This window comes from Pagrus pagrus (assembly GCF_965226575.1).
Source record: "Pagrus pagrus genome assembly, chromosome: 5".
NCBI classification, from domain to species: domain Eukaryota; kingdom Metazoa; phylum Chordata; class Actinopteri; order Spariformes; family Sparidae; genus Pagrus; species Pagrus pagrus.
Window position 1 is genome coordinate 3,491,474 of NC_140189.1, and position 21,389 is coordinate 3,512,862.

The 21,389-nt window shown below is 38.8% G+C and overlaps 2 protein-coding genes across 2 annotated transcripts; one reads left to right on the forward strand and one right to left on the reverse strand.

The window, feature by feature from the left end:
* Nucleotides 1-1,671: 1,671 nt before the first annotated feature.
* LOC311257645 (leptin receptor overlapping transcript-like 1) lies at nucleotides 1,672-9,404 on the reverse strand. Its single transcript, XM_084353388.1, has 4 exons — nucleotides 9,298-9,404; nucleotides 8,535-8,610; nucleotides 6,578-6,764; nucleotides 1,672-5,108 (listed from the first exon to the last, which is right to left on the reverse strand). Exons 1-4 carry the CDS (start codon nucleotides 9,311-9,313, stop codon nucleotides 4,992-4,994), a joined length of 396 nt encoding a protein of 131 aa, XP_084209514.1. The 5' UTR covers nucleotides 9,314-9,404; the 3' UTR covers nucleotides 1,672-4,991.
* Nucleotides 9,405-10,163: 759 nt separating this feature from the next.
* Nucleotides 10,164-21,149, forward strand: srp72 (signal recognition particle 72). The gene is made up of 19 exons (XM_084353592.1): nucleotides 10,164-10,287; nucleotides 10,791-10,911; nucleotides 11,644-11,764; nucleotides 11,937-12,080; nucleotides 12,320-12,431; nucleotides 12,525-12,556; nucleotides 13,196-13,320; nucleotides 13,509-13,566; nucleotides 13,724-13,855; nucleotides 13,968-14,096; nucleotides 14,482-14,554; nucleotides 14,966-15,030; nucleotides 15,203-15,298; nucleotides 15,690-15,793; nucleotides 16,101-16,178; nucleotides 16,741-16,878; nucleotides 17,028-17,065; nucleotides 18,355-18,514; nucleotides 20,062-21,149. Exons 1-19 carry the CDS (start codon nucleotides 10,188-10,190, stop codon nucleotides 20,240-20,242), a joined length of 2,007 nt encoding a protein of 668 aa, XP_084209718.1. The 5' UTR covers nucleotides 10,164-10,187; the 3' UTR covers nucleotides 20,243-21,149.
* The last annotated feature ends 240 nt before the right edge of the window (nucleotides 21,150-21,389 follow it).

Consider the following 21,389-nt stretch of genomic DNA (forward strand, 5'->3'; position numbering starts at 1 on the left):
AGAAAACACTGCGATGGTGTCATTTTGAGCTCTGGGTAATTGTGATGGCATTTCTCAACACTTGCAGAATTTAAAGGTGCCATAAACAAATAATCAGCAGATTCATCCAGAATGAAAAAAAAAAAAAAGATCAGTCACAGTCCCATTCAAAATGAGCTCCATCTCAACCAGCTACAATGGTAAAACCCTGTATGAGTCATAATAATCTACTGATGTAATACATAATAGATAAACAGTCACAGGAAATATTTTTCTGCTTTGAGTACTTTTCCTTTTAATACATGTACTTTTTACTTTTAAGTACATTCTTGTGATTATACTTTAATTATACATTATATGTATATGAATTTAATTATGAATTTATGAATTATTCCTTTAAAGATCGTAATGTATCCCAGAGATTTCTTTGTTACTATTTGAGTTTAACTATTTATTCAGTATCAGGATGGTGCACAGCAGCATCCCGGGGACTTTTTGTTTTCTTGCTTGATAATAGAAACACATTGCAAATAAAAAAAAAGTACAGTATGCTGTGTACTTGTATTATTACACCTGAAGCACATGAAGCACAACAAAAAATGTAAAGTGATAATAAAAACCAGTAAAAAGTTTTGGTGATAAAAGAAGAGACGGTCTTAACTTTTTAAATGTTCTCATCAGTGTGAAGTTGGGGCTCGTTGGTGCCAAACATGTCTATAAATGAAACATTTTCTCACTTTGATCTTTTTCTTCTCTCTTCATATAGAGGTGTTGACAGTGTGTTTAACTTTGCATGCTGCTGTTCCAGTTACTATTATATTTATACCAGCAGAGGGAGACAAAACACAGCTGCTCCTCTCAGTCTCCTGCCAGGAAAACCTTGTTTTCCTACTTTGTATACTGTACATATAAATATGTTATAATGAATTTCTTTGTGAAATACATTAAGTTGTTGTTTACATAAAGGCAGTTATCCACCCAAATTAAACCTAACAATAAAGAGATGTTCAAACTTCCTGCTAGAGCCAAACCCATGTAACAATTTCTGAAACAGGGTTCATACACCTTTATCCAGTCAAATTTAAGCACTTTTCAAGGGAAATTTTCAAGCTTTTTAGACACCTGACATCTGACACAGATGTTATACCCTACATATTTATATACATATACCGTACTCAAAATGAGTGTTTGACTTCATCACATTATATCAGATGTTTTTGTGCTATATCGACAGAGGGGTACCAGATTAAAGGAAAGCACAAAACAAGTTTCACATTTAAAAATGTGTCACCTGTCTGTAAGTAGACTTGGTCGTACCAAAATTTAAGTGTTGTTATTATTAAAGTAATGCAGCTACAATTCCAAGCACTTCTGAAAACACCAAGGATTTCCAGCACCCTTTCAAACAATGAGTAAATTGGTGAAAATCAAGTTGACTTCCCTTCAAAATCAAAAATCCTCACCTCCATTCCGCCTGACATGTTGAGATGTTTTGACTCTGTTCTTTCTGTCTAGAAATGTGCTGATTCTCCTGAGTGCCGCTCACCAGCAGGACAAACTAACTAGGCCATGCCGATGATATCAGTTAAGTTTATTTCCTGTCAGGTGTCATAGTCTCACAGTGAGCATGTGTGTCTGATCTGATCCAGTCTCAGCAGCAGAGCAAATGTATTTGTAGTCATTCAAAGGAGAGGATGTTCAAAAATGGCGTTTATTAAAAAAAAGAAAACCACCATGCTGACTTCTGCCTCTTGAACACAAAAGTTGTAGATAGAAAATGGCGTTGTACATGAAATAAATAAATACAATATCCCCCCAAACGTGTGAGAAACACAGCGTAACATCTCTCTTAAAACAGAAACAGAGAAAAAAACCTGTCTACAGACCAGATTCTTCACATCAGGGAGAAAACGGAAAACATAGCGTCATACGGGAACACAATATGGAGTTACCCTGCTTGTCCAAACACAGACTGGTTTACAGACCACCACCAGTGGGTAAATCTACTGATGAGAGCATGTTCATGTTCGTTTAGATTCAGAGTGGTGTCACATAATAATATGCACAAATCTTGTCAGTAGTTTTCAATATTCAGTAACTTCGTTAAATACATTTTAATACAATCGCTGCCTTCACTGAGTTTGTGATCTCTGGAAGAGTCATGTGACAGATGAGGAAGTACAAAAATATTATAGCTGAGTGTGAAGTGTTAATGCAGATGTCGGTTAGTGCTTTTAGAGACCGGCTCCTGAGGCAGATTTCCAATGTTTTGTTTTTTTCCGCTTCCCACAGTTTTTAATTAATGTGGGAACTTTTTGTTCTTCTTTATAAAGTGTAGCTGTTCTTCTTTATAAAGTGTAGCTGTTCTTCTTTATAAAGTGTAGCTGTTAGTGTGATTCAGGCAGAAGAAACCAATTGTTAGATGAGAGTTATATGAGAAGACAGTGTCGGGGGTGGGGCACATGCACATGTTTTGCATGTAAGTTGTTACCTCAGAGATGGTTGTTGTTGTCTCCTGTGGCGGCAGGGTTTTGCAAACAGTAACATGCAGATAGCAGAAAGAAGAAGGGAATGTCACGTGAAATAGGCGCCCAAAATCAGGCTTATACCAAGAGTCAGAGACCCACCATAATAACAGACAGGGTAAATGACTGTTGTTATTCCATTGTAGAAAGTGTGGCCTGAAGTGTACGTAAAATGTTACATTTATTGTGTTACAAATTCCCCCTTTCGTGGAACAGCGGTATGCTATCCAAAAATCACACAATGGGGCGTCATTATGCCGCCATTGTTTGATTCAGTGTAAACAAAACAAAAACAAATCCAGCGTGGTAAAGCGTCTTCGTTGCAGGGTACTGCACAATGTAAAATATGCTACAGACCAGCAATTTTTTCATCTAACTCTTGAAAGAAAATGTACTCCTTTAAAAGTTTTATTTACTGTATTTATGATTTTAAGTCAGAAAATGTTGTTCTGAAAGTAGAAATTACACTGTGGGACAAAACATGTGGATATTATGAGTGTTATAAACTTTCATTGGAAATCTGCTCTGCATGGAAATCCATCCTACCCTCAGTAGATGATTCCTTAACATTAAAGGGTCAGTTCAACCAAATAACATAACAGTTTACGCCTCACCACTGTCGTCTAATTAAGTCCTTATTTCATCATTCAATATTAATTTGTGCTTCAGATCAACTGTTAGTGATGCACTGTACTGTATTTGTTTAATTCAGCTACATGGACTGTATTTAATTGCTTTTTCTGTCTTTCTAGTTTGAAAACCTTTTGTTAGCTATGTTCACTCAGAGGTACGTTACTTAATGAGCTTTGTCGAAAGACCATAAAGCTACCTACGGAACTACTACTAACTGGAAAGAATCATCTGGGCTGTCTTGAAATTATTAGTCACATTTAAAACAAATTATAGAACTTCAGTACCACTTAATTCCTCTTCCAGAGAGCACATATTCAAACTGAGCCATCAAACAAAAAACAGGAAATAGTAGACACTCAACACACCAGTGCTTCAACGAGGCAGCAGATGCTAAGTTCCTTTAGTTTAGCCTCCACTAATGCAGTTAAACAGCCGACAGGAGGGCAGCACCTGACTGCAGGCTGTGCTGATCCCAAAGCTGCCAACAGATTAAGCAAACCAGTGTACAAACTTTCCTTCACACAGGCCAGAGATCATAGAAACTCTCCAAAACAAATCATAAAACATAACAGTGTTTGTATCATGAAAATGCTGGTGTGAGGAAATGCGACGGTGTGTGCTTCTAGAGAGAAATACAACATTAACACTGAGCATAGACGCTGGATTCTTTTATTTTGAAGGAGTCACATTGAAAAGCTTAAGAGCTGTTAGTGACCAACCAGGCCTTTATATTCTTAGCTTGGCTTGAGCGTCCAACAAGGCTGCTGTCCTCGAGCTAATCCTACGCTAGCTGGCGGCTACTGTACGGCTTTCCATGCTGTCTTGACCTGACGAGGCGAGGCTTACCCATACTGAGAGTGAGGTACGAGCTATCATGTGCAAAAAAAAACAGGGTGAATAAGCAGCCTGCATCCAGTTGGCACCTGGGAAATCACCAAGTCAGCTTAATTTGATCTCTGCGGTGGTGGTGAGGGCGTTTGAATGAATCCTCTCCTCTCGCTGCTCCTGAACCTTGTCTCCTTATTAAGTGTGATGACAAATGATTTTTATGGAGTGCAGACATTAAAAAAAAAAAAAAAACAACCTTCAAACAGAAAGAAAGAACATACGGCTGGATTTAAATCACATTTACACATGTAACAGGGTTTGAAGGATGACACTGATCTTTTAGACTTGTTTACTTTCACAGCTTAGCAACATTAGCAGAAAACTAATTAAAAATCTGCATTCTTTCAGCTGAATTTTCACCTTTCATTGTGACAAAAATAAAAAATAGACACAGTTTCAATCAATAACACCCGTGCCGACTGGAAATGGACCTCTTTGTCATCAGGATTGGTGAAATCTGAGCTTGTGCTCTACAGATTTTCCATCAGTTTTCTGCTGATTTACACTCAACTGAGTGTAGCAAAAGCTTCTTCCAGTGTGTCTACTAAATAGAGAACGGAGCCCAGACAAAGTATGACCCTGCCTGTTTGGTCAGATTAAGTCTTATTCGACATCAATCAGAATCTTTTTCACGTATTTGTTCACCAGCGCTCGACAGCTTACAATGCTCGACACGCAAATGGAGAAAACTGACAAACACAGTCAGACAGCCAAAGTTGGAGAGCGAAACTAAAATGAGAAAACAATCCAACTCAAAGTCAGCATTTTCAATCCCACATGTGTCAGTTCAATATGATGCAGGCGGTAAAAAAAAAGAAAGTATTGCACTGGTTTGGTGTGAGTCTATGGATGGGCGGTCATCATATAAATAACAACAACAAGAACCAAACAGTAATACCATAATAATAATAATAAGTTGTAACGCTAATAAAAACAGTTCAGACTAAGGTCCCCCTCTCTGCTGTTTTACCACTGCTGCCAACTGAAGTCGTCGTTGGATCCAAAGACCAGGAAGAAGCCCAGGATGGTCCCGAAGATGACTACGTTACCCGTTAGCACGAGCGCACACGCCCCCCAGGCGATCTGTAAACCAACGCATCAATAATTCAGGTTAACAAATGCTGCCTGTGTGCTGCCAGACTGCACAGCATATTTAGGCCAAAATCAAGTGGGTGTCAACAGCAACAGTTTACAGAATCATTTCCACACGCTGCTCCTCTGTTGTGTATTCAGGACACAGTAAGAAGGGATGTTTACAGCAGCCAGGAGCTAAATGCTAATCATGTCCTCGCTGCAGCTGGAGCATCTGTCAGCGAGGGAGACAAACATGATTTTTTTAAAGTAATTTTTACTAATTGTCTCACTGGTTTGCTTTCACTTTTTATTTTAATATTCTTCCTTGTCAAATTAGTACGTCTGCTTCTACATCGGCTGCCAAAACCAAACCTGGTGGGGAGGCAGAGATAACCCTTAAAAACAGAAATACTGAAAATCTTTTGGTTACAGACATCTCTTCCCTGTCTACGGCTTTAAGGCTGACACCCATCGGTTCCTAATGAAGACTAGAAGACTAAAAAATGGTTAGAAATATATAGTTTTATTATATAGTTTGTTTTTTAAAAAGGCCAAATAACATCTGGTCACTGTAATTTTTGGCAGATGCTCCTGAAACAGGAGTAAATAGTGGATTTGTCGGGGGCAAATATTGTTTCTGTAATTAAATTACGCTCTTGTAAACATGAGGAGAGAGAGTAAAAAAGTGGGTGTGTTTCACCAGAATAAACAGAGAGAGTCTGTTCAGACCTGGTATTAACATCCGTCCTGAGTGATTTGATCACTTCCCCGCTCTATATGCAAATAAACATCCACATCACTAGGACAAACAGACACAATGTTTTTAAGAAATTTCTTGATGTATGACCTTTGCTGAATTTATACGAAAGCTAAAATAGTTCAGAATTTGTCAGACGTATTTAGAAAGGTTTATTAAGTTTATGCTACCTCAAAAACTCACAAACTTTAGCATTTTTTAAAGGGAGTCTGGGGTCTTTCTCTGTGGGGAACAAAGAAGTCAACTATATAGGTTACTTCTTACTGTATTTGTAAAATCTGACATGTTTACCATCCATAAAATGTTGTCTTCTTTCATAAATGTAGTGTAAATGGTGAAATCAGTTGAAACCGCTGCTAAATGTTGGCAGGTAAAATGCAATAACAGTAGACAGGATGGTCCATTGATGACAAACCAACACTTTTTTCAAGAAAAAAGTTTTCAAAGGAATCTGGAGATATTGCAGTTTCTAGTTAAATAGTAGGATCAGTTTTAACAGTGTGTTCACAAACATTGGCAAGTTAAGGAGCCCAAACAAAATCAGACAGTGTGTAATCCATCCTGTCTGTTGACAGATTAAGAGGTAATGTTTGAGGTTAAAGAAGGGAGATGTGGACTATTTCAAAATGTGTTGTGCTTCACTCTATAGATGCTTTCTATTACCAGTTTTCCAGGAAGTGATGAAAGTAATATGAAGCACTAAGAAGCTGCTGTAACTCACCACTTCTGCTCTTGCGAAGACGATGGGCAGGCCGAAGGCTGAAATGACGATGCCCGTCGTGAGGAAGATGGCCAGCTCTTTGCAGGCGTTACTGGCCGAGTCTGTGTCGTCGACCACCCTCCGCGAGATGCAGTAAGGGATGGGAGAGAGGATGTAGAAGAAGAGGAGGAACAAAGGCCAGTATTTGCTGCAGAGAGTGAAAAGAGAGAAAAATGTAGTCAAGTGAACTGAAGGAAAAAGGGTCCAAGACTGTTCAGCACTCAGCACTTTATCTAACTTCACAGGTGTGTTATAAGAGGGAGCCACATTTCTACAACCTATTAACTATATATTGATGCAGCCTTACCAAAACTTGACATAACCAATAAAAATCTGATCATATATCCACCAATATTTTTTTTACATAATACATCACCTATTATCATGGTGTTGTGGCCAAGATATGAGACATTTTACAGTTAACAGTAACAGAATATAGAACAGCGCATTTTTAACATTAAACCTATAATTAAATTAGTTTCTGTCTTCATTTCTTTTTGTTCATTGGCTGGCTACCGATCATGATTTATCTGTGATAAGATAAAATTAGCTGATAATATCAGTCAGGCTCTGCTAATAATCATCACTAATTGATTTCCTAACCACCATCTTCTCGTACATTCTGTAGAATCATTTCGTATGATGACAATGGCTGAAATGGAAATGAGATTGGATTACAACAGCCTGCTCTGAGGCAGCAGCTCCATGTATCTCATGCAGTGACTGTAAAAACCTAGTCAGACTTGTTTTGAATAGGCAAATCAACTGTATGCAACTACACTGGAGAGGTGTGGTGTGTTTCAAATAAACCAGGCTCTCATTTGACACGATCTCAGAAATTTACTTATATTCCACCCTGAATTGATCTTTGATGTTTTTGTACATTCATGCACATACAAAGCAGGCAACCGTCCAGTGAGCTAAAAGCCCAAGTTTTTCTGTTTGACTACAGGTTAGTGGTAATTTCATACACTGCAAGAGTCTCTCAGTCAAAACAATAACATAAGAAGGAGACACAAACAATAGTAAGCAACAGAGTAACTTGCTAGCTTGTTCGACGTATCATCTGTTGTATCGCCATCTGTTCTTTGGAAGTTATAGAAACCAGAGAGGGTAAAAGGGATATGACGCAATTGGGGGGCGACAAAAATAAACGCAGGTTTATCGTCAAAAACTGTGCTCCAGTAGGGTGTCAAGATCAAGAGCCGCCCCTCTTTCTCTCTCTTGGATCCAGTGAGGGGCGTCTCACCAAACTCCAATCAAACTGTCAAAACTAGGCAACGCTGATAAACTGTAAACCAAGATTCTGTTACTAAACTGCCCATTTCTTGCCTAAAATGTTTTCAGAAACATATTTTAGCAAAAGATCATGAACTGGAAATGGCCATATTGTTTCTGTACTGTGAAAATGGAAGCTGAAAGAACTCTGATAACTCTGGTGACCAAAAATGAGCCACGGTCTTTTTCACTGTCTATATCTCACCTTTAAAAACATATTTTAGTCAAGTGTTTAGATGCAATACAATATTGTTTGTTACTGCCTTACTCTTTCATGGTTAAGAGCAAACTCCCACCTCTGCAGCCTCTGACACTGAAAATCCATCACAAACCACAACACAATCAAGCTGGGGGCCACGTCATATTCCACAATATCAGTACTAAACAACAGAAACAGGGGGGAACTGGGCTTATTGCTCACAAAGATGGAAAACTGTCTTTGTCTCATGTGGCAGTTTGTATTCAGGACCCAGCAGTTCATTTTTGACCTGGAGCCCCCATGCAGGATAATCCAGCCATGCATTTAAAGTTGTTAACCTGATCTGGGATCACCCAAGGTGTGTTTGAGTGCCAAGTATGAACAGTGTCCTTCAGACACACACATTAGCAGGCTCACAGGGTGTGTGCTGGTGGTACTTACTCGTACACAGGGAGGGCACATCCTAGCATGAGGAACATGAGGCCAATGGCCCCTCCAAAGGACAGGCTGATGAGAGCTACAACACAGACAGAAGGGAGGATATCAGCATGGATAAAGTCACATAGCTTCTTTCTCAATTTGTGCGTGTTGATCCAGAGACCCTCAATCACATCTTAGCAACAGCAGGGCCCCTGGCTACTGAAGCTATCATGTGATGAATCAGCTGATTTCACGTGTAACAGCTACATTAGCCAGCTAAGCCATGCCATCAGGAGCTCATGTTTAATTCTGATTGTAATACAGTCAATGTGGGTGCTTGTTAACAGCAATTAATCCCGGCAGCTCACTGGAACAAGCACAGCATCTCAGTCAGCGGCTGAGTAATTACTGAAGTCAGGTGCGGCTAGCATTAGCATTATAACGGTAACTACTACGTTGTTATACAACTCAAAGGGAATTGCATTAAATACTGTATTATAATAGTAATAGCAATATAACAGGGCTGTAGTCTCAACTAGCTGAAGCAAATGTGCGCTTAATTGTGTTGACTAAGTAGCGCCTCCTTCTAGCCCAGTGAATGCAGGCTATTCAGCTACATGCTAACGAGTGTACTGGCCCTGCGGCTAACTACTCTCACGTTACCGTTAGCTAGCTGGACATCACCAACGCATCCATCTCTCTTCAGGATATTCATACACAGTTATATTAACTGAGCCGGATTTCAGAGGCGTTATAAACGAAATAAAAAGTGTAAATGTCTTACCTTTAATCCCAGCCATTTCTCCTGGACAAAAGCTCGACACACAGCCCTGACGAATGACAACAGTGCCCCCCTCCTCGGCCGTCGAGTCCGACCGAACCTCCAACCCTGCCTGTACTGCTGCCTTCATGGGCTATCGGAAATATTACAAATACACTCTGATCACACAGATAAAAACTCTATACTGTTTGGTAGTTTAATTTATTTATTTATTTATTTTTAAAAACCACACATTTTAGCCCTATGTCTATAATCTGTATGTAAAATCGTGATTAACAAAATGTAGTGGAGGAAAAAGTACAAGTATATGTGATATCACTTGTCAAATACAGGCAAAAATGCATAAAACATTGTCAAAACGTTTTAAATAGTAAAGCAAATACAAACAAGCATTACACATCTTCATATCACACCGATAAAAATCGTCTTCCTTAATGTCGAGCAAGAACAGAACAATTTACAGGAATAACAGAAATATAAAAAATAAATACTTAAAATAAAAGAAATCTGACTTTAAATTAAAAAAAAAAAAACTGGGCTATCTCAAATTTACTTAAACTTCAATTTAGTCTTGAGGTATTTGCATTATGTGTAGAAAACTTCCCTAGTAACAACATTAACTGCTGCAGCACAACGGTTGTGCCTTTTACGGCTGCTCTTCGGCAGTGAAGGCATCATTTGCTGCGTCACAGCCAAGTAAGAAATCCTCAAGCTAGCGTATATTTTCAATATCTAATGTTTTTTATTAACACTCAAAACACGTCGTAGCGTATCGCTAATCGTCAGTTTGTGCATTTATTTTATTTCAAAATTAATTAATTAATACATATTTTGTTAACCCGGATGTGCTCACCTTCTGCTTCCGCGGTCCCGTCAGAGCTCATTCAGCGAAGATGGCGAATGCGGGGGTCTCGGTGGCTTCGCTGTGGACCGAAGTGAACCGCTGCGGACAGAATGGAGACTTCACAAGAGCGCTGAAAGCATTGACTAAAAGTAGGCATTCGTGTCTTTCACCGTTACCCTCAGACGGAACTGGAGCTGCGGTCAGACAGTAGACAGACCGGCCCGTTTCTCGTGGCTCCAGTTAGCGGAGTTCACTAGCTAAGCTAGGGCCAGCTGCATGACCAGCTGTTAGCATGTGGCTATGCTAACCGCATTTAGACACCTAATTCTCAGGTCTCACAAACACCGACTTAGCTTCGTGTACCAAACATTCACTCATAATAGTATACTGAAGTGATGCAGCTACAAAGCTTACTGGTTTATGTAGGTTTTATGTGGAGAGTTAAAATAATATTATGCCCCAAAAATGCGCCCTGATGAGTGACGTGTCCCTAGCATTACAGCTAACTTATGGTGGGCAGCTAATCAGCTTTCAGTCAGCTGTCACCCTTTTTGAAAACTCTTAATTCTCCTGTTTTCAGTCAATACTGTGTTCTTTAATCTGCATTACTAATTAAGTGTTTGCTATATGTGTGTCTCATCTTCTGTTGCAGTTTTGCACGAAAACAGGGATGATGTGACGGCCCTTCACTGTAAAATTGTTTGCCTTATTCAGAATGGCACCTTCAAAGAGGCGCTGAATGTCATGAACACCCACTCAAAATTGCTCGGCAGGTAATCAGCTACTTGTCTTGGTTATTCTCTTGTTTACAACTCTTAAATGTGTTGATTATTGCTTGCAAATGTGCGTTCTTAATATTGGCACTGGAACAATCATCTGCAGAGACAGTAGATACACTGAAATTTAACTGGCAAAGGTTTTGAATAATCAATTAATAGAAAATGCTTCTCAAATATTAGAGTTTACTATCTGTGTGTTTGGACTGCTGGACAGACGGGACAATCTTGACCATTGACTAAATGTTTTAGTGATTACTCAAGTGAGTTTATTTTTAGAGCACAGTCTTTTATAAAAGCATTTCAACATGCTTTATAGTATGAAGCAATAGATAATATAAGCCATACATGGATACAAGCAGATAGCATGGATACTTGCATACAGACTCAAAATAAACAAAACAAAAATGGCTTGAATTTTTCTTAAAACAACAAAGTGTATGTGTAAACTTCAAATCAGCTGATAGTCTGTTACCATAGGAGGAAAAGCAGGGAAGTTTTGTCTGATATTATCAAATTTGAACAATTATCAATCAAAATATTATCAATGAAAATAAACAGTAGTTCCAGGCTTGTTTTATATGAAATAATGGCATATGTATGATGCTGAAATAACTGTTAAAATAGTTATTTTGTTTAGTTTTGTGCTGTACATATGCAAGTAACAAATAACTTGTTGATCACCTCGCAGTTGGCACTTTCCTAATTAGAATTATTTTCATTTCTCAGTGATGTTGTGTTTGAGAAGGCGTACTGTGAGTACCGGCTGAACAGAGTGGAAAGTGCCCTGAAGACCATTGAAGGTGCCGCTGAACAAACAGACAAGCTGAAGGAGCTCTACGGTCAAGTGGTAAGGCCGTCTGACCATGAGGGAAATTGTATTATTACTGCATGATTTTAATTTGTGAAGTTGTTTTCTGGAGCATCTCACAATAACACACTTTGTCCATAATATCTGTGATATTTTGATGTTTGACATTATTCTTCTGCTGACTGGAGCCGTCTGTCTTTTTATCGTCTAGTTGTACAGACTGGAGCGCTACGATGACTGCAAGTCTGTCTACACAGATCTGATCAGGAACTCCCAGGATGAGTACGAGGAGGAGAGGAAGACCAACCTTGCTGCTGTGGTGGCTTCTATGAGTCAGTGGGAGAATGCTCCATTGGTAAGCACTCCTCTACAAAAATGTTTAGTTTTTTGATACCTGTGATGTTGACCGTAGTTTGTCTTTTATGCTTTTTATGTTTACCTACTTTTTTTTATGTTTTTAACTAGTATGAATTAGAAAGAAGCCAAGCTCGTACTGGATATGTTTGTGTAAATATCCCAGGAAGTGTCACAAGGCCAATTACTGTGCTTTTGTTTTATGTTTCTTAAGATGTTGTATTGTATTTTCTCTTGCAGGAAGATCTTGGTCTTCCCGAGTCCACGTATGAGCTGTGTTACAATGCTGCCTGCGCTCTGATTGGCCAAGGACAGTTTACAGAGGCCCTCAATAAACTACGACAAGCAGAGGGTCAGTTGTACTCTGTTCTACCTTCTCTATCAATTTGTTTTTTCACACTATATTCATTCTTTATATGACACAACTGGTTGTTTTCTTTCACAGAGCTCTGCAGAGTCTCTTTGGCTGATGATTCTGTGAGTGTTACTTTGTTTTTTCTATAACATTTAAGCATCTTTGATTAAGTGTCATATATTTTAAACGAAATCGATTTTTATTTTGGAACATTTTCATCCTCAAGACAGTGCAAGATGCTTCAATGATGATTCGATGCACTTTGTGGAACATTATATTATTGTAAATCGATCTTTAAAGATTCTGAAATAGTATAATAGTATAGTACAAATGGCTAATAGAGTATGGCCTCTGACAATTTCCCAATTTTACAACTAAATGTGTTTGGTAAAGTCACAAGCAGTTATGGAAAGCATTAATCTTGTTGTAAATATTGTCTGGACTGTGTTCAAGTCAAAGTTTCGTTGTTAAATCTTAGTGAACAGCATCCAAAAGTTTAAATTCCCAGAAATAATCTGGACAAAGATTGGGCTTTTAAAATTGATCTTTTTTTGATTGTAGGTGTCACCAAAGTAGGCGAACAATATTAACATTAGAAGAAACTACAGATTCATCTAGTAGCAATTATTATATTAGTGTTTTTAATTTTAATAAATATACAACAGTGCCCATGTTTGCTTTAACTCCCTTGTGTCCCCCAGCTGTTGCATTTCCACTTTTCCAAGGATAATCACTATCATTAATGGTTTGTTCCTTTTCAGGATGTGACTGAGGAGGACATCGAGTCAGAGCTGGCAGTCATCCATTCTCAGATGGCGTACATCATGCAATTACAAGGTCGGACAGACGAGGCACTGCAACTCTACAACCAGGTCATCAAGCTCAAGTGAGTTCAGGGTTCATCACATTAAATTCACTCCCAAAAGCAGCTTGAGATAATGTTTTTGTATCTGTTTTGAATTTACTTTTTAACAGTTTAGCAGGCATTCCAAAGGCTTTCCAGAAGTGGCACAGTTTTATTGTGCCAACAGCATTGTTGTCAAATAGATAATCCATAATATGCTCCTAATTCAGGCCATCAGATGTGGGCCTGCTTGCTGTGACTGCCAACAATATCATCACAATAAACAAGGTAGGCGTTTGACAATTATCAAGTAAAATCTCATTGTAAAAGTATCATTGTGCTTCTAACTGAGCACCACCATGTCCAAACTACTGCCTAAAAGATGTCAAATGCAAAACTCAAACTGCATCAGATGTTTTCATTAAAGCGCCGTCTGTGTTCACAGGACCAAAACGTGTTTGACTCAAAGAAAAAGGTGAAACTGACAAACGCTGAAGGTGTTGAATACAAGCTGGCGAAGAAGCAGCTGCAGGCCATCGACCTCAACAAAGCCCTCCTGGCCATGTACACTAACCAGGTACAGTGATAGCTAAAAAGCTGTTATGAATCAGATTAAGAAGATACAGTCATGGCTGCTGCCTTCATTACTAATCATGATTTGTTGGTACACTGCTGTTCACTGCCAACAGGCTGACCAGTGCAGGAAACTGTCATCCAGTCTTCAGTCTCAGAATCCGGGTCACCCGCGGCCAGTCCTCATCCAGGTTGCTCAGTTGTGCCGGGAGAAGCAGCACAGCAGGGCCATAGAGCTGCTGCAGGTAGACGTCACAAACACTGCTGCTTGCTTTCAATCTGACTCTTAGCTTTAAAACAGACGAAATGTCCCTCCTTTTCTTTCTGATTGTGTAAAAGTCAGAGGGTAGAGTAAGAACCCAACTTTGCTCGGGAACACAGACTCATTTCACACATTTGAATTGTTCACTCTAGTCACGAATTTGAGCTAATTTTACTGCTGTGCCGACTGTCTGTATCTCTTAAAAAGAGTGATGAAATCTAATATGTAATCAAGCTTATTTGGTCTGTTTAGTATGATTCTATAAAATGATATAGTTCTCCTATAGTGAAAAGTGACATGTGTATGATAGTAGTGTGTGATGTGTTTTTTCTTAGACCGCACTAACTGATGATTCTTTTGTTTTCCAGCAATTCTCAGACCAACATCCAGAGAGTGCATCTGGCATTAAATTAACAATGGCACAACTCTATTTAGTACAAGGTACTGGTCTGTTTTTACATAATGCAAGGTACAGGGTTCATTTACAAGGAGCGGGTACATTTATGTATTATCGGTTAAAAATGTTCCAGTTTCTTGTAATAAACACATGACTGTGTGTCAGATGAAATCATTTTTACTGTCTCAGTAGTTTCATCAGTTTTTGTCAATTTTTTGTACATAATCATTGAAGGGCTTAAACATTTGAAACAGCTTAAACAATGAAAGAATGACATTTTGATTCCTCAACTATTAGTTTCCCAGAAATAAGATTTAGTTTCCAGTGATTTGAACTTATAAAAATAACAGTATGCATTTTTGCAGGGTCACACATGTGCTGTATCTGTGTCATAATACTTTGTTTTGAGGGACTTGAATGATAAAGAGCTTTTGTTTTTTTTTTTTCATCCTCAGGTCACGTAACAAAAGCTTGTGATGTCCTGAGGTCCATTGAAGAGTTCAAGCACAAATCAGGGATGGTGAGTCTGGAATGAAAGCAGTGTTTAACTTGGGAGTTTTCCACAACTGATACTGAACTGAACTGTTGTCTAAAGTTGACACTTTCAATAATGAATTGTTGGTTACAGAAACTGTGTGAACTCTTTTAGTTTTGTCAAACGATTCATCTCAAGTGTGTCATTGCCTCCTCAGATTTCAGCTCTGGTCACGATGTACTCCCATGAAGAAGACATTGACAGCGCTATCGACATTTTCAAACAAGCTATTGAGCACTACCAGTCTGAACAGGTTTGTGTCTATTTAGTTTTGGTCTCACAAAAATCTACTTCTTCCCATGTTAATCAGTGAAAGCTTTTCAACATTTTATGTCCCTTTTTATGGGAAATTCTCTGGTGATGCAAATGAAAAAAAAACTGAAAAAGAGCTTGGTAGCTAACAGGCAGCTATAGCCCCCAACAGAGCACTCGCTCTGTAACTACAACACTCTGCATTTGATTGGTAATCTGAAGGAAGTGCAATGCAGAAGCATTACAGCTTCTACTGCTTCAAAGAAAAAAAGTCAAAACAAAGATGGAGTTGAGTTAATCGCCAGTAATACTTTCATCTGACAAGACAAGCCAACACATGGAGTAGTTAGTCATATCTAAACGTGTAATCAGTCTGTCCTTCTTCTCCACAGCCCGGATCTGCTGCACACTTGGCACTCGTACGAGAAGCAGCCAATTTCAAACTGAAGTACGGACGGAAAAAAGAAGCCATTAGTGACCTGGAGCAGCTGTGGAAGTGAGTTACAGCCCTGAAAAACACTCTCAGGTTTAACATGTGTGGAGTGTTTGAGGATAAAAACACATAATGTGCTCCTTAGAGGTTTTCTAACGGCTGCTGTTTCTGTTTTCTGTTCACTCTTGTCTGCATGAAGTCAAGTAGCTCAAATGTTTTTCAACTTCTTAAACAGCTTGATAGACATCATTACGAGGGACTTATAGAGTAGAAGAAAAATACATTTATACAGCACATCAATGAGTGCACGCTCAACCTTTAACCTTCCTCCTTTCACAACAATGACTGGTTTATTCTTTTCTTGAAACAGGCAAAACACCAATGACATCCACACACTGGCACAACTTATCTCGGCGTATTCTCTGGTGGACACAGATAAAGCCAAATCGTATCCTTTGCTCTACTGAAATGAATAAAGCTGAAATGATTAGTAATTTGGTACTCAATTTATCGTTTTAGGCATTTTATTTTTTTAAATTTGAGCCTTTGAGCCTTGCCTTTTTTTATGTGGTATATGAACATATTTGTTTTTTTCCGATTGATGATGGATAACTCAATGAATGTGGAAATTTAGTGACAACTTGTTAATAACCCTTCTTGCCACTTCATGTAGGATGTTAAGGGTTCTGACTCATGTGGCTTATTAAGTCCACTTTCTCGTGCACTTCTAGAGTTATATGCGGCCTTGGTTGGCTAACCATTGATCAGGCACGGGGTAGCGAGTGAAACCTGCTGATTCCATGGATATGACCAAATTTAATACAAACAAAATATATCTGTATGCTTGGACTATCTATACAGACTCTTATGCCGGATGTAACTTTGCTCCGACAAAAAATATTCAGGCTGCAACGAACGAAAATTTTGCAGGCAGAAGAGCGAGGCTAGACCTCTTGATGTTATGAAGGTGCACATTTTAAATGCGCTACTTCCTTAGCGTTCCTCTCCAGCCTCAGCAAACACCTACCTTCTGCAGACACAATGGCCTTCAATGTGGACGTGGACGAGCTGGAGAACTCTCACGGAGCGACCTATGTCAGGAAAAAAGCTGCAAAGGTCACAGGAGAAAACCTTCCCAAAGAACAAGGGTAAACCCTCATCACTGTCTTCCATATCAGCTTTATGATGTTCAAAACATTTTTTTAATTTAACGACTTGGATTTTTTGTTGAGAATGTCTTGAGGTAGGGTACTTTATCACCTTATTTATGCAAAAATGTTTACATTTGTCTTCACAGCCAAGGCGAGATCAAAAAGAAGAGGAAGAAGAAGAAAGGCAAGCCATTAATAATCAAATCTTGTTTGTTGGATAGTTTCTTTCCAAAATAGGTTTTTTGGGGGAAAATAACACATCCTAAAACAGATTATTACTGTTCAGAAGGTCTGTTTAATTTACAGTGCTTATAGATAGTATTCACCCCCTTGGATGTTTTCCTGTTTTATTGCTTTTATAAATCATGGTATCATGGTCAATATAATTTGGCATTTTTGACAAGAATTTACAAAAAAACTCTTCAATTTCAAAGTAATGTCAATTAATTGAAAAATATAATGTAAAATAAGTGATTTAAAGCCTCTGCAGCTGAGATGGGAGAGACTCTGCATACAACAACTGTTGCCCGGGTTCTTCACCAGTCAAAGCTTTATGGGAGGGTGGCAAAGAGAAAGCCACTGTTGAAGAAAGCTCATTAAATCTCAACTAGAGTTCACCCAAAAGCCTGTGGGAGACTCCAAGGTCAACTGGCAAAGGCTTTTTGGCCATCAGACTAGACGCTATGTTTGGCAGACACCAAACACTGCACATCACCACAAACACACCATCCCCACTGTGAAGCATGGTGGTGGCAGCATCATGCTGTGGGGATGCTTCTCTGCAGAAGGCCCTGGAAGGCTTGTTAAGGTAGAGGGTAAAATGAATGCACCAAAATATAGGGAAATCCTGGAGGACAACCTGATTCAGTCTGCAAGAGAACTACAACTTGGGAGAAGTGTCTTTTCCAGCAAGACAATGACCCGAAGCAAACAGCGAGATCTACACATAAATGGTTTAAAGACAGCAAGGTGGATGTGGTTGGGTCAAAGCCCAGACCTCGATCCAATAGAGAATTTGTGGCTGGACTTGAAAAGGGCTGTTCATGTCCGATCCCTGTGCAACCTGACAGAGCTTCAGCAGTTTTGCAAAGAATGGAGTAAAATAGCAGTGTCCAGATGTGCAAGCCTGATTGAGACCTGTCCACACAGCCTTAGTGCTGTGATTGCGACCAGAGATGCATCTACTAAATACTGACTAGAAGGGAGTGAATACTTGTGCAATCAATTATTTTACATGATATATGTTTTAATTAATTGACATTACTTTGTAGAAATCTGTTTTCACTTGAATTCTTGTCAAGAAAACAAATTATATTGACCATGATTCCATTTCTAAAAGTAATAAAAGGGGAGAATATTTTTTATAGGCACTGTAGATACTGAACTTCTGACCACGGATTAACCTCATATCTTTACTTAAGCTATGCTAAGCTGAGTGCTACTTTTCATGTTTCCTTCTGATCATCTTTTCAGGCAAACTGCCCAAAAACTGCGACCCCAAAGCGACCCCTGACCCTGAGAGGTGGCTGCCCATGAGGGAGCGTTCTTACTACAGAGGCAAGAAGAAGGGCAAGAAGAAGGAGCAGATCGGAAAAGGCACACAGGGAGCAACGGCAGGAGCTTCAGCCGAGCTGTGAGTAAACTCCAGACTCACATATGCATGTCACCTGCGAGTAGAGCTGTCTGGGTGCAATTTCCTGTAATTGAACCGTAGTAATTTTCACCACTAATGGAGGAAAAAGCTCCCTGGGATTGTCCTTGTGTTTCCCTGCCAGTGAATCCTCAGTGGAGCTGTCCAGCTGCTGTGCAGGAGAAACAGCTTCTGTGTTATTTAGGCCAAAATAAAAAATACACTCAGTCTCAGCCAAAGTTTAAACCCACATGTTAGGACTATCAGAAATGCTTCTACATTTGGGAGAGTGAGGCATGCCTTTATGAGGGGTTGCACAGAGATGTTTGGTTTATTTTCTTTTTCGGAGATCCTTTATTTATTTAAAGAAGAGGGGGTTTACTCTGGACTGATTTAAGAAACTGACCCTCACAATCACTGAAGGATGGTACCTTTGTTGACCTCTGGAATCTTTTTTGTTAACTTGTCCAACCCTAAATTGCAAAAAGCCACCAGGATAAAGTCAAGCTGTTGTTGTAAAATACTCTACTACTCTTTACTCTCTTTTTAATGAAGTATTTGTAAATGACGGGCATAGGGCATACAACCAATGATCTGATCAGATCTTTACACATCCAGATGTGATCATATCATATAACAATTACGTAGCCATATGTGCTGGAAAAATCCTGACACCCCTAGCTTTTAATGATGATTCTATTGTTTTGATATAACATACCTTAGCTGCAGATGACTCTTCATCATAACTTTTGCTAGAAATTTAGAAAGATCACAAGGAAATATATGTATATGCAAAACAAACAGTATTTTCCCCCATAAATTGATGTTTTTTGAGTTGCAGTATTAATGTTGAGGGACAAATATTTAAAAACTTAGCCTGAGTTGTTAATTTGAGGAATTAGCTTTTTTGCTCTGAGTTGGATAATAGGATCAATACACACCTCATGTTTGGGGCTGAAGTTAAAGGGGAATTGGCTCCTCTCATCTAAATCTCTTCAAGAAAACAGATAAACATATTTCCAAAAATTTCAAACTATTCCTTTTAGAGCTGCAATTGTTATTTACTGAGTTGTAAACTATTAAATTATTGGCCAGGTATTTTGCTAATCAATTAATAATTTTGAGTCATTTCTGAAAATGAAAAAAGACAATTTTCCGATTCCAGCTTCTTAAATGTGAATATAACAACATATATTGTTTCTCTCCTCTTCTATGACAGTAACCTGAATATCTTTGGGTTGTGGACAAAACGAGACGTTAGAGGACGTCCTCTTGTGCTTTGGGAAACACTGATCCACATTTTTCACCATTTTCTGACATTTTATGGAACAAAAAACTAAGCAATTAATCGATAAAATAATCAACAGATTAGTCAACAATTAATGTAATCGTTAGTTTCAGCCCTAATTCCTTTTAACCACTTGCAGGGCACAGATGGTACAAGGTTTTCCAAACGTCGCATTTCAACTTGTTTTAAAAGTTACAGTAAAAGAGACATTTCCTTGAGATTGATCTCTCATGTCTGATTTTTGGCTCTTCCTCTGTTCCAGTGATGCCAGTAAGACGGCCAGCAGCCCCCCTACCTCCCCTAGACCAGGGTCTGCCTCCGGCTCATCTACAGCTCCAGCCAGCAACGTGGTCCCCCCTCGACAGCAGAAACCTGCAGCCTCGGGGGCCACGCGCAAGAAGGCACCACAGAAGAAGAAGAAAGGAGGCAAAGGAGGCTGGTAGTCAGGGGCACGCGAGGCGGAGGGAACAGAGAATACACTGATGTCTGTGTGGCTGAGACATCGCCAAGAAATCATAAGCTTTTCACTTTTTTATGTTCAGTTTCACCTTTTTTTCGGTCTGGCCTTTCATTTTAACATGAAACCAAAAGTTCCCCTTTGATCCTCTGTCATTAATTTGTGTTTTGAAGTACAGAAGAGAGAATATTCAAAGGACAGTTCTGCTCAAATTAACTTTTTGTTGCTCTGCAAAAGAAGGTTTTTTACTTGGTTTTGACTTGTGACCTTTTATGGTCACAGTTAAAAGAAGAAAACTGAAGCCACTTCATGTTTTTTAATGGAAGGTCCAGAGAATGGAAACATGCCTCTTCTCTACTGTTACATGGTGTTATTGGCTGTATTGTTTTATCATTATATGCCAAGTTTACATCTGTACAATTCTGTAATAAAATGTGATCATAGATTTTTGATTCAGCAAACCTCTGTTCAATAAAGTTTTAATTAAATTCTTGAAATCATGACCCACTTGACATGAAAGCCATTTTGTGGGACCTTTCATTTTCATTTAGATACAACCACAGATTAGCTCTAATGATAGTTGTTTCAAAAACATACTGCTTTTGCAAAGTAACTTGAAGATACACTTTAGAGAATTGTCCATAATGTTTCTTGTGTCTGAGTATTAGGATGTCACACGTCATTCATGCATCCTTAAATTGTCCCTTTACTTTCAATCAGCTGCAAAGATGCAATGCTAGAGAATTATTTATTTTTCAGTCCCTGTGTTGGTTTAAATTCAAGCAAAAGGATTTTAATTCTTGAATTAAGTTTTGTCAGCTGCATGTTTCAGGAAATGAAAGACCAAACAGGTGTCCCATTTTGTTAAGTCTTAATAAAAGTCTTTACAGCGACATGTGACCCCTGTGTTTCCTATAACATTGTAATCTGAATAGATAAAATACCTTCTGTTTTTTGAAAATCAAATTTGAAATTGCAGGTATCAGTAACTGATATAGGCAATTTCTTTGCTGACGTGGAGAAAGTTCCAAGACTCCTTAAGAAATGGCTCAGTTTTGTAAGTTAGGAGCTTCTAGGAGAAACTTTATAATTTTGTGAAACGCTGTCTACAACAAATATGGCCTCCTTGATAA

Bases quoted from the DNA above. Each gene is read 5' to 3' on its own strand.
- LOC311257645 (XM_084353388.1), bottom strand. The intron at 6,765-8,534 runs GTAAGTACCACC...CACTCTCTGCAG, and splicing joins TGTGCCCTCCCTGTGTACGA to CAAATACTGGCCTTTGTTCC. The intron at 5,109-6,577 runs GTGAGTTACAGC...GTTGGTTTACAG, and splicing joins TCTTCGCAAGAGCAGAAGTG to ATCGCCTGGGGGGCGTGTGC.
- srp72 (XM_084353592.1), top strand. From the start codon at position 10,188: ATGGCGAATGCGGGGGTCTCGGTGGCTTCGCTGTGGACCGAAGTGAAC. The intron at 10,288-10,790 runs GTAGGCATTCGT...CTTCTGTTGCAG, and splicing joins GCTGAAAGCATTGACTAAAA to TTTTGCACGAAAACAGGGAT. The intron at 15,794-16,100 runs GTGAGTTACAGC...TTCTTGAAACAG, and splicing joins GACCTGGAGCAGCTGTGGAA to GCAAAACACCAATGACATCC.